Genomic DNA, 13,264 nt, shown 5'->3' with positions numbered 1-13,264 from the left:
CACTCAAGCCTCATTGTATACTCAATATATATATACACACACTCAATATATACACTCAAGCCTCATCGTATACTCAATATATATACACTCAAGCCTCATCGTATACTCAATATATATACACTCAAGCCTCATCGTATACTCAATATATATACACTCAAGCCTCATCGTATACTCAATATATATACATTCAAGCCTCATCGTATACTCAATATATATACACTCAATATATATACACTCAAGCCTCATCGTATACTCAATATATACACACTCAATATATATACACTCAAGCCTCATCGTATACTCTATATATACACACTCAAAACATTTTTAATTGTTTTTAAGATCACAGTATCTGTTTTCAGCTGGGTCTGATTCTTCCCCCCTCCGATGCTGATGAAACACATGCGGTTCATGTTACTGCACCATCAGGGAGCAACAGAGCATCACACGTGGCTTTTTATACTGGAAACACTGGCACACTTGGTACGCAGTGGGTTCCAATTACTTGGTAAGAAGCCAGCATCCCTACAAGGCTGTGCTGTGATAATCAGTGAGCGAGTCGAGGGTTGAGTTTCCATCTGGATGGATCAGGGGATCGTGTGGACACCAGAGACCCCCCTGCCCCTGTCCCCCCCCTCCCCGCTCACACACACACTAAGAGGCCTGCACAGCCACAAGGCATCATGGGAAAGGCACGATGGGAATGCGGCTCTAAAGTCAAAGTCTGCAGGACTCCAATTCCCTTCTATAGGTCCAGTCACACTTGCGTTTGTGAATTTCTGTGAGCGAAACTACATCAGTTTCAAAGGGAATTCGCACGGTCAGCTTGTTTGGGTCACAAGCGAGCAAAGTGATAAAATCCAAGGACAAATTTTCCCACCGATTTCTACTGAGTCCTCGACCAACTGTGCCGCTACCGTTTTGGCTATGTTACCTCTGAAGGGGGCGGGGCTTCTGAGGAAACACTATTCTAACCCGTGTCTAAACACAAACCTTTAAACGTTCCTTCATTACTGACTAAACAGACAAATGAGAGTGCATGATACACAGTCAGTCAGGAGAATTATCATCTTAGCCAGCCTAACTGTGATGTTAGCTCTTTGGCTAACTGCAGCTGCACATAAGTCACCTCACTGCCACCAACTACACATTCGTGCTATAGATCAGTGAGCAGCACTGCACGCGTGCAAGTGTAGAATTAGTTGATATAATTACGTTCACTTTGTATTGCCACTGTTTATGGTTAAACGTGTTGGCTACCTTGCTAAGTGCTCCAATATGGACAACTTTTCTGTTCTTTCGTTGCCTTCTGTGAACCTTGCTGTGTCCAGCGGTGGCGCTTTACACCACTCCAGCCAGCACTTGGCATTGCGCATTGCGTTCTTAGGCTTGTGTGCAGCTGCTTAGCCAGGGAAACACAGTTCATGAAGCTCTCGACACGCAGTTCTTGTGCCGATGTTGCTTCCAGAGGCAGTTTTGAAGTCTGTAATGGGTGATTCAGCAAAGGACAGGCGATTTTAACCTGCTTCAGCTCTGCGAGTTTACTGCTTCTTTGTGGCTGAGCTGTTGTTGCTCCAAGACACTTCCATTTTACAGTAAGAGCACTTACAGTCATCTAGGGCAGCTCTAGCAGGGCAGAGGTGGCATCCTATGACCACATTAGGTTGTTGAGCTTTTTTGCACAACCTGTTCTGCCCATTTTTGTCTGTGGAGACTGCACTGCTATGTGCTTGATGGCCTGTTAGTAATAGGCACGGCTGAAACCAACTCAATAATTGAGAGGGGTGTCCACATTACTCACGGGCAAAAATGAGGATGGCAAAAGGTTTGATGTTAATATTGTTATATATTTAGTAATATTTGAGAGGGAAATGTCTATATGATGTAGAAAATGCTTGCATCCCTAAGACACTTAAAAACATCTTTTATGTAATGAGCCTATTGTGCTTCTTCATAGGAGAAAAAATTGGGAAAAAACTTGTAGAGGTCTAGAACGAGCAACGTCATACCAGTAAGGTGGGCAACAACAATATCATACAGGTGACGTGGACGGTGAATCCCCTTACCTTCTCCTGCAGGAAGACGTGAAAGGCGAGGATGGTCAGGAAGCGGAAATACGCTGGCATGGTGCCGCCGTGGGACTCCTAAAAGCGAAGGGTCAACAAGTGTCACGAGTTTTATGTTCACCATTGATTTTCATGCATTTATCAACCACGTCTCACTAATTTAGGCAGCCTCTTTACAGGCTTGGTCAATGTGTGCACGAGTGAAGGCACAATGCTCTGTTTCTCTCACATGTCCAGCATGCTTCTGTCATTAAGAAACCAGAGGGCTCCTATTTTCTGCTCGAATAAAGCTAACAGTAATCGTGACGCAGGCCATGTGCTGAGCACGAGGAGTGGACGGCAGGCAGGGTGAGGGGTTGACCTCACCAAAATAGCTTTGTGTGAGTACATTTCAGCCAACACTAGAGAAACATGAGGAATAACTATAATCATTAACACTGTGTATCACCTGTTGCTCCTGCCCAGAAAGAATGCAGAGCCACAGAATAAACAGCATTAGATCAGAGTTTGTCAGAACTGCAACATTCTGTGGTTGGCTGAAGAAAAACAGGAGTGGATGTGGGGGGTCATAGCAGAAAGCAACTGGTTTTGGTACAGAGGGGAGCTCGTTAATTCTAAATAAACACCGATCAGGCGTAACATTATGACCACCTCCTTGTTTCTACGCTCATTGTCCACTTTATCAGCTCCACTTACTGTATAGCTGCACTCTGTAGATCTACAGTTACAGACTGTAGTCCATCTGTTTCTCTGATACTCTGTTACCCTGTTCTTCAGTGGTCAGGACCCCCATGGACCCTCACAGAGCAGGTACTATTTGGGTGGTGGATCATTCTCAGCACTGCAGTAACACTGACATGGTGGTACTGTGTTAGTGTTGTGCTGGTACAAGTGGAGCAGACACCTCAGTGTCACTGCTGGACTGAGAATAGTTCACCAACCAAAAATATCCGGCCAAGAGCATCCTGTGGGCAGCGTCCTGTGGGCAGCGTCCTGTGGGCAGCGTCCTGTGGGCAGCGTCCTGTGGGCAGCGTCCTGTGACCGCTGATGACGGACTAGAGGATGACCAACACAAACTGTGCAGCAGCAGATGAGCTGTCGTCACTGACTTTACATCTACAAGGTGGACCGACGAGGTAGGAGTGTCTAATAGAGTGGACAGTGAGTGGACACAGTGTTTAAAAACTCCAGCAGCCCTGCTGTGTCTGATCCACTCATACCAGCACAACACACACTAACACACCAGTGTTCCTGCAGTGCTGAGAATGATCCACCACCCAAATAGTACCTGCTCTGTGAGGGTCCATGGGGGTCCTGACCACTGAAGAACAGGGTAACAGAGTATCAGAGAAACAGATGGACTACAGTCTGTAACTGTAGAACTACAGAGTGCAGCTCTACAGTAAGTGGAGCTGATAAAGTGGACAGTGAGCGTAGAAACGAGGAGGTGGTCATGATGTTATGCCTGATCGGTGTGTATTAAGTCTGCCTGCAAATTCTTAACCGATTAACTGGACCGCGGGACAGTTCACGCTTATTATTTACTACAATCTCAAGTGTCACATCATTTAACTAAACAGTTCAAACGTGTCAAAATGTGCATATTCAGCCGTGTGCCTCTGTATAAAACGTCTCTGAAGGTTAGAACCCACCTTGGTCTCGTCCAGTCGGTTGTACACCTGCCAGAAGTACTTGGTGAAGAGGTCTTTCTCAATCGGACGCCCATTTATACGGATCCTCTCTCTCACCTGAACCAGGTGTGGAGAGCTGAAACGGATCAGAGGAGGAAAAACGTTGAGTCACAGCACCAGCCAACCAGAACTTTCAGGGGATGTTGGGTTACTGCACTAATATATTTACGTTTCTGTAACCCTCTACAAATGTATATGATATTTTTAATTCAGGCATTTTCCTACTCCATTTGTTGATATTGGCATCAGCCAATCAGTGCCTTGCTACTCTATAATGTATAAAAATGTTCAGGGTAAAAAAAGTAGAGTATAAAACTCACTGGAATACAGTTCAACACAATATATCGCTGCTGTCAGTAGAAAACCTCGTATATCGTTTTTCAGTTTTTGACATAATTTGAAAAAAAACACGCTGTTCTTTACGTTGTGTGTAAATTTCATGATGACTGGACCGAAAGAAAAGACCCAACATGGCTTGGAAAGACGTCCGGTTCCATTGACTTACATTAAGAGTAAAGTAGTTTTTTTCCTTCTCCTGTAAAGTTGATATTTTGGAGATCAAGTTTTCTTCCGGCGACAGCGATACGCTACCGTTACACTCCCGGATCTAATACAGCAGCACAACAACAATGAACGGATGGCTGCTCATTGATTAGTGACTGGATGAGGGACTACACAACGCGAGGTTACATGCTGTCCACTGCCTTCAGTCTAAATATACTGATGGCTAACAAATGCTGGGCGTATGGTGGATAAGCTCACAAGAATATTTGGCCTCATCCACCAACTGTTCTTAACAAGAAATTTCTTCTTAAAACCCATTTATGCAGTTCAAGAGCACAAAGCAATTCTGCGGGTTTGAGAACGTTTTTCTTAGGACCTTTCTGAAGAACAAACACGGGAAGATATTGGAGAACCAGGCCCAAAGTTTTTATCAAGCATTACTGACAACATAAAGGCTAACCCTGCTGAAATGTTTACGTTACTGAGTATCCAGCAGAGCAAAGTCCAGCAAAACACACACAAACACACACACAAAAAAAAAGGGTTGTGTTGCACAACTCTGGCCTGAACGTCTACAAGCTCAACCACCCAACACAAAATCTCTTTCACCCACATAAACACGGTTTCTTCTTACATCATAGACACAAAACCCAGGATCAAAAAAAAAAGTGAGGAGTACTTTAACCTCCAGCGCCCGGAGTCACTCCTGGGCATGTTTTCTTCGCAGTGAATCTCTGTGACGCTAGAACACTTTTACTGATATAAAATAAAAACACGTACAAGTGCCAAAGAAGCTTATGACGCTCTGAAAAAAAACCTGGAGTCTCTAACTATGACTGCTTTTTCCAAGTAACAGTAGCCACGTTTACACGTTAATGATCCAGCTAATGGCTCAATCGGAATATAATACATCCATATAAACACTTCAATCGGAATAGTCTAGTCCGATTGAGGCCATTCGGAATGCAATTTCTACCCGATTGAACGTAGTCCTGTAAATAATCCATTACACAGAAGAATAATATCAATGTAAACGTCTGTATCCGATTACGTTCCCTATCGGAACGTGCAAGTACGTTCTGTGCATGTACATCACGTCACAGCAAAAGCAGAGAACTCAAACCAGCTCTGACTAAAGTTCATACCGTTCAACACGGCGGAGCAGAAGCTGGTCTGCAGAGGAGACGAAGTTCATGCTCTGATCTTTAAAAGACGGCGGCGGGACGGACGTCCAGCTTATGTGTCTCAGAACACGACGTCTTCCTCTCGGCCTTCTTTAATAAGGACGTGTGAAGGACGTTTTCCTGAGTCTGACGTCATTTTAAAGAAGTTAAAAACACAATCACTGCTCACTGCTGCTCATCTCACTCTGACTGGACCTCACGTGATGTTCGCTGTCATGGTAACGTCTACTCTGAGTGGTTCTCTACAGATGCACGTCATTTCAGATGTGATTACTTGTAGTGAGCACGTAAACAAAAATTTTCCATCAGATTGCTAAATATTGATCCTTCGGGATCAATAAAGTATCTATCTATCTAGATTGTTTAACAGAGTGAAAATAAACAGCTCAGGCTCAATCTGAATGTATTTAATTAGATTGGCAAAAAACTTTAGTTATCACAGGCGCTTCTTATAGGTGCCTACAGGGGGCGTGTGAAGCTTTGTTCCTGCACTGGCAGGACAGGCTAATTGAAAATGAGGGTATATCTACTGTAACCAAAGCGATGACACAACCAAAGAAGTGAAACGCAAGATTTCATTAACTCAACCGAAAACCAAAGACAACATACTGAATGTGGTTTTATGAGCCTCGTTTGCCCGGACTTCTGAAACAGAGCCACAAGTTTATAGAGCAATTCTTCAAGAGTTTAACGCATTTCAGGACTTTCAACCCTTTCAACTGGGTCTAGACTCCACCACGGTCTCCTCTGTCTGGTCATGGCAGTACCTGTAAAATCCAGTACGGAAGCCGTAGTTCCTCAGGATCTGCTCTGTGAAGGCACACGTGGAACCCTGGAAAGAAAGTTATTCCCAACGTCACGATCTGTACTGGATGATAATTATTCGTTCCGCCAAACAATAAAAGAAATTCATTTCTCAATCCAGAGAAATTCCCATAAACACTCCACATTTACCTTTCCCTTAGTTCCCGTGACATGTATGATGTTGAGATGATCGAGCTCTTCAACCTGGAGGCAGACAAAAGCATTTAGACCTCGTATTGAATTAAACCGGGAACGTGTGTGTGTAGTGTGTAGAACATGAGTATTTGATACTGATGATGCATGTATGAGGTATTTTTGGTAAAATGACGCTGCTCGGTTTCTCAATCCAATATAAGCAGTCAGGCTTTTGAACCAGAGTCCTACGTTCCCATGTATTCCCACAGGACTCGCCATAATATCTTGCAGTGTGGGACAAACTTTGTGTTGCACGAGGGAGCGGGCGGGAATCAGACCCCTGCAGGCGGGAGCGGGATAAAGCACGCATTAAGAGAAATCGCCCAGTCATCAGTGAATTTGATTCCTGGTGATCCCCTAGGACAGTTGGCGCTTTCCTCTTAACGTGTTTGGCCGTCCAGTGACGTGTGAGCGGCAGTTCGAAAAAGATGGGGAGAAAAAAGTCTAAAAATTTAATAAATAAATAATTAAAGTAAAGCGATCACCTAATATATATATATACATATACATATACATATATATATATATATATATATATACATATATATATATATATATATATATATATATATATATATATATACACACACACACACACACACACACAATATAAAATTATCATAAATCATTCAAAAGAGTTGTGAACACACAAATTCTTCCTCCCAGAGGAAACCAGCTCAAAACATTAAGAACAAATAAACATTAACGTCACCCAGTAAACAAAGAGCCAACAGTGACGACAACAGCAACAGAGCCAAGGCCAGAGCCATTGAACAGTTTAGCCAAGAGCTCATAAATCAAACAAAGTAAGCGAACAAGGCGGCGTTTGGTAAACAAAGCAGCACAACCACCGCCTGCTACACGAGTGAGTCAAGAGGCTGCAAAGTCCTGCCCACCCTTGGTCTGATTGGGATCTGACTGGTCAAAAGGAGACAACATGGCACTTCTGTCCACCTAACAGGTGCAAGACAGGTAAAATGGAGTGGAAAAGATGAGAGACAGAGCGAGAAAGCATGCAAGAGAGAAAGAGAGAGAAAAGGAAAAAACTCATAACCCTGTGGTTTCATTCCTGCTGTGTTTACTGGAAATAAATGCAGTTTGGTGAAGTTACTCACCGTTAGCCTGATGACCACGACTGCCGTGGTATTTCAGCAGAATAACCCATGTCAGATAATGACAGAACCGTGTGGGCGGGAGCGGGTCTAATGACGGGAGGGGGCGGGACTGAAAACAGAATCTTCTGCAGACCTCAATTCTGAACTTTGGATAACTGCTGCTTGAGTTAACTAGTAGGTGCCGTGTGCCTTTATTCCCAAGACTGATGGGGAGAAGAAGTCTAGCCGTTCACAACAAAAGCCAGCGGGACAGATAGAGGTGGATCTAATTACCCCACCTGCAGCGCAAACGTGACATAATCAGACAGGCAGGAACGCAACGCTAGAAGCCCACAAGTTATAATCCAGTCACTGACCTGTAATAATGCATAGACTGCATGGTACAAATGTATGACACAGTAATGCTACTGTCACAACAAACATGCATCACCATAAAGAGCTTTAAGGAATTTATTTGTGTTTTGCAGACTGCAAAAATGAACCAGAAAAAACAAACAAACAGAAAAACACTGTTTTAACATTTAAGCACCACATGGAACTTGGCCATTTAGCAGCCTACAAATTCTCCACAAGGGCTGCTATTAACAGTCAAACCGTTTGTGATGCTTCATAAGAGCAGCGCTTCACATCGTTGCACCAAAATGTGCTTGAAGTTCTGATACAAGTAGCTGTTAGTATTTCATTACTTTTGTTTTACACAGTAGTGAATCATGTTTTTGAAGATTTGTAGAGGTTAGTTCATTTTTGTCGTCATCTCAATACCGAATAACTTTATCGAACGTTGCAGTTCAGGCCCTGTCGGGGACATCCATATCGAATGATATAAAAATATATTGTGATAGTATTTGGGGGGTATCAGACAGTCCTGTGTTCCTGAGTTTGTGTATGATCAGTGTTCTGCTGTGCTGAATGCAGGGCTGTGAGACTGATGTAATACCTTGAGGCCTGCACGCTGCAGGAACCCCCTCATAGCCTGCAGCTGGATCTCTGGGTGTCCACGTTCTCGGCGCACCTGATCCAGCGCGCTGGCGTTCGTCTGCAGGGTGTTCAGGGTGCACACCGCATCCTGCAGGAGAAAAACCCCAGAAAAATTCAGAGCTACAGACAGTCCTCAGAAACCTGCTGCTATCACAACAGGGAGGGGTATCGTCAGGATTTCATCAGCACTATTACACTTATCAGTACTACTTATTGATTTGGTATTTTAAGGTTTCTCATTCATTAACCAAGAAATTGACATTTCTTGCGGAGTCCCACAAGGTTCAATCTTAGGGCCTTGGCTTTTCTCCTTCTACGTCACCTCTCTTATAGCTTTTGGCTATTTCTCATTGTTTAAATGCTGTTTGCCATTTTTTATTCTTTCACTAGCTTCACTTTCCAAGGAAAGGGGGGCCTGCGAAATCGTTGGGTGGAGTGCTGATGAAGTTCAGCCTTTAGCAAAGATTATCTGGGTGTGACGCATTTTGTCATAGTCTAATGTAACAGCCAAAGTTGTGCAGCCAAATTGTGGCTTTCCCATAAATTCCCTCCCATCTCTAAAAAGCTGACAACAGAACTGCTTATGTCGGGATTCAACTTTTAACTATTTTAAAATGACTGGCGTACTAGAGGCTCTATCACATACACACAGAATCAGGAGTAATTCAAATCAAGGACTGATCAGTAGTAATTCAGTCACCGTTCTACTGACAGTTCAGTAGTAATTCAACTGAATTAAATCCAGATTTAAAAGGGAACATTTTCCCCACCATTTCTGCACAGTTCAGTGGTTTGAGAGTGATTCAGAGTGATTTCAAGCCAAACGCTCTACAGACATGCTCTAAAGTAACTTACCAACTCTGACCTCTCTACAGTGGTGGTGATAGGAACCAGGCGTCCTGAGGTCTACAACACAAATATAGCCATTTCATTTACTGTCCAAAACCACCAGTGAACCTACGCGAGTCTTCAGAGTATTCGTTTGTAATGTTAATGATGGTAAAACAGTGATAAATCTGAAAAAAATCTGGACGGACCTTTTAGGCTTAAACCTTCTCAAAACTATCGTAAAGCAATGTCTCCGTCATCAGGCAGCGAATTCACAACCGATAGAGGTATTAAACTCTCCAGATGTCTGGTTCCTATCACCACCACTGTGAACAATCCTGACTTGGTAAGGACGGAGCGTTTCACAGCAAACCACTCTGAATGACTCCACATCTCCACTGCTTAATTATACAGAAATAAAAAAAAAAAAAAACACTGGTGGAATTCCCGTTTAAAATTAAGGACCAGCTGACCTCACAGATTAAACCTGCTCACAGTTTCTTCAAGACAAACCGACATCCACAGATCTGGACGTCTGTCAAGACTGTAGGTGAACGTTCAAGTCTAGAGAAGTGACCTGGGCAGTTTTGCGCTCATTAAAAAGAGACTTTCCTGACCTGAGGTGCAATTTAGCCCAACACCAGACTTACTCCACATCCAGGAAACAGACAGAAAGGCTTTTATATGTGCCAGGTAATCAGGCTAAGAGCAAAGTAAAACACCCAGACTTTGATGAAGACTTTGGTTGCTTTCACAAGTCCTAACATATGAACGTTCGACCACATCAAGTCAGAAAAGTGTCTTTAGTGAGCACAAATTTCCCTCTGGGATCAATAAAGTATTCTGATTCAAAACTGCCCAGTTCACTTCTGTAGACTTCAACCCACACCTACAATCCTGACAGAGGACCAGATCACTGGAGGTCAGTTTGCCTTGATGAAACCGTGTGGACGGGAGCGGGACTAACGAGTCCGATTTTCTGCGGGAGGGAGCGGGACTGAAACCAGAATCCCGCGCAGACCTCAATTCTGAACTTTGGATAACTGCTGCTTGAGTTAACTAGTAGGTGCCGTGTGCCTTTATTCCCAAGACTGATGGGGAGAAGTCGTCTAGCCGTTCACAACAAAAGCCAGCGGGACAGATAGAGGTGGACCTAATTACACCACCTCCAGCGCAAACGTGACAATTAGACCGACAGGAACGCACCGCTGGAAGCCCACATGGAGAGCGTGAAACTGACAAAGGTCCAGATCTACTGAAAGAGCTGACTGTACACTGTGAGGGTTATTTTAGCACTGTGGAGTTTATCTGTTAGAGATTAGCTGGTCGGGCAAAAGCTAGACGTGCCCAGTCACTGCAGTTACAGCAGGTCAAACGCGGCACTGAGAGCGACATCACCACAGATCAACATGCTCATTCCCAGCCGCCTGCAAAGGCCTAGTTTTAGTAGTTAAATCAGAACGAACACGCAGGTAAGACCAGGCACAAAATAATCGGATCGAATCCGTAATTCCCAACAAACCGTTACCAGCAGCGACTACGACCAGCTCAGCCGTTACCCACCAATCTCAGTGACCTCAGCAAATCAGCCTCACATCCGTCACTACCGCTCGCTTATGTGTCATGTTAAGAGAAATTCCATCCGTGTTTAAGACGTAAACCGGTGTGTGAAACGCTCCGTTCTGGAGAAACTGACCGACTCGGACATCTTTACAGTGGTGGAGATGGGAACCAGGGGTCGCCACGACTACAACACAGATATAGATATATACACACATACAAACAGAGAACCCACATGAGTCTTCTGAGTTGATCTGGAGTGTTGATGATGGGGGAAATATTTTAAACTCAGAAGACTTGTGTAGGTTCTCTGGTGGTTCTGGATGGTAAATAAAATGTCTGTATCTGTGTTGTAGTCATGGCGACGCCTGGTTCCCATCACCACCACTGTAATTTGGGGCAGTCGTGGGCTGGAGGTCAGGGAACCGGCCCTGTGACCGGGAGGTCGCCGGTTCGATCCCCAGAGCCGACAGCACATGACTGAGGCGTCATTGAGCAAGACACCTAACCCCCAACTGCTCCCCGGGCGCTGCGGATTGGGCTGCCCACCGCTCCGGGCAAGTGTGCGCACTGCCCCCTACTGTGTGTGTGTGTACACTAGTGTGTATGTGGTGTTTCACTTCACGGATGGGTTAAATGCGGAGGGGGAATTTCCCCACTGTGGGACTAATAAGGGTCTCTTAATCTATTAATAACCATTTCACACCAAACCCGCGCTGAATGACTGTGTTTACATCTCAACCACTGGATTACGCAGGAATTCTGGTAAATTCGGTGGATTTCCCCTTTAAACTGATCTACGCGTTACTAGCCGTTAAGACGGGCCTCTGAAACCAGCGCGACTCGCTCAACCGTTAGTAAAGAATTTACGCAGTTTCCGCAAATTACTGGCGCTACCCCAGCTCTGCACGAGACACTTCATTTTAACTCGCTCCGCGTGTTTTTGTGGTGGGCACCGCGTTGCTGCTGCTCCTGTCACTGCATCTCTCATTTCTACCTCAGGTTCTTCATCCACGCCACGCCACTCCGCTCCGCCGCGGCGCTGACAGAAGACAGCTTTGTCAAAAGAGCCCGCACGTGGCCGAAGTTTGGGACCCCAACACTGGCTTCGCAAAGGGGGGGTGGTGAAAGAGGGAGAGCAGCCGAGAACCCGCAGTTTACTGTTTATAAACTAACTCCTCACACAGTAACGAACTGCTCATCTGAACGCCCAGAATATACAATAAAACGACGTTTAGAGCATCAAACTGTTCAGAAACTCGGCCCTGCTGCGGCTCCGGCTCCCCTAAATCTGGCCATTGGTATCTACCGTCACTACAGCCGCTTCAACGAGGCTGAAGTTCGCTGCCTATTCGAACTGTCCCGGTCCACCATAAACTGTGTAGCGGTTCCGTAGGTCCAGACCGTAACGTTAACTTCAGCACGTGTTAAGGTGGAACGGGACGGTTCGAAGAAGAATTTGACGTTAACGTTAGGCTGTGCAGCGTTATGTGCTGTACGCGGGCGTAAAGATACGCGGTGTGCGTCAGAACCCCGTTCCCGGTACCTGGTACTCCATCCTCCGGTAGTACGGCGCTGCTACGGTGCTGGAGAGCCTCAGCGGCGGTGTTCCGGGCCCGTCGGTCCAACTTCGAGTGCGCGGGAAAGCGGCGACAGCGGGCACGCGCCTGCAGGCGCGCACCGCAGCGCTGAGCAGCATAGCGACGCGGGAGCGCGCAGGAAGGCGAGGCCAAATTTGGTGTGCGGCGCGCTGTGCGTGTGTAACGGGGGAGGGCGCCGTCAGTCACGCCACCACACGCCTCCGCCGAACGGAGCCAGCATGGCTCGGCGCTCCGCTTCCAACGTGAACAGCAACGCTGTGGCGCGTTAACGAGCACAGGCGCGCTCCCGCATGCATTCAGACAGCACAGCTCGGTCCGCGGGTCTCGGGTCCGTCCAGGAGCGCCGTGGTCTCTGATCAGAGGGGCTCCAGCCGAATATCTGCCCCCCCCTCCGAGTCAGTACCGGAGGACCGCACATGCAATACTGCGCGGATATGACGGGACTCACGTGGCACAGCTGTTTCTGTTTCAGTGCACGCCAGCGGCCCGCGAGCAACAACAATAGCGCCCTCTGCTGGCCAGGCTCCGCAAACTCAAGGGAAATAACGCGTGGTCGCTCTTCTTCCCCTTCTGTTCATAAAACGCTAAACATTCAGCATCACTCAGTTTAGTCTGTTATTTGGTTGACCGACTTTCATTTCGCTATAAAAGAGATTTAAACTTTTATTTTATACACCTTTTTCAATTAATTATTTTTTTTGCTATAGCGTAGCCTTTAGCTTTATTGCTTATTTTCTT

The 13,264-nt window shown here is 45.6% G+C and overlaps 1 protein-coding gene across 2 annotated transcripts in view; it reads right to left on the bottom strand.

Moving 5' to 3' along the window:
• fpgs (folylpolyglutamate synthase) overlaps positions 1-12,976 on the bottom strand; it is a 25,878-nt gene extending 12,902 nt beyond the window's left edge. For both annotated transcript variants that reach the window (XM_037546133.1, XM_037546134.1), the window contains exons 1-6: positions 12,472-12,976; positions 8,497-8,625; positions 6,400-6,453; positions 6,213-6,277; positions 3,719-3,833; positions 2,067-2,144 (exon numbers count right to left, since the gene is read on the bottom strand). In XM_037546133.1, coding sequence (XP_037402030.1) covers positions 2,067-2,144; positions 3,719-3,833; positions 6,213-6,277; positions 6,400-6,453; positions 8,497-8,625; positions 12,472-12,624 — 594 coding nt within the window. In that variant the 5' untranslated portion in view covers positions 12,625-12,976. The remainder of the gene's footprint in view (positions 1-2,066; positions 2,145-3,718; positions 3,834-6,212; positions 6,278-6,399; positions 6,454-8,496; positions 8,626-12,471) is intronic.
• Positions 12,977-13,264: the final 288 nt, after the last annotated feature.

This window comes from Pygocentrus nattereri, chromosome 16, assembly GCF_015220715.1.
Source record: "Pygocentrus nattereri isolate fPygNat1 chromosome 16, fPygNat1.pri, whole genome shotgun sequence".
NCBI lineage: Eukaryota > Metazoa > Chordata > Actinopteri > Characiformes > Serrasalmidae > Pygocentrus > Pygocentrus nattereri.
The sequence above is the reverse complement of the archived record's forward strand: the minus strand, read 5'-3'. Positions and strand labels throughout refer to the sequence as shown.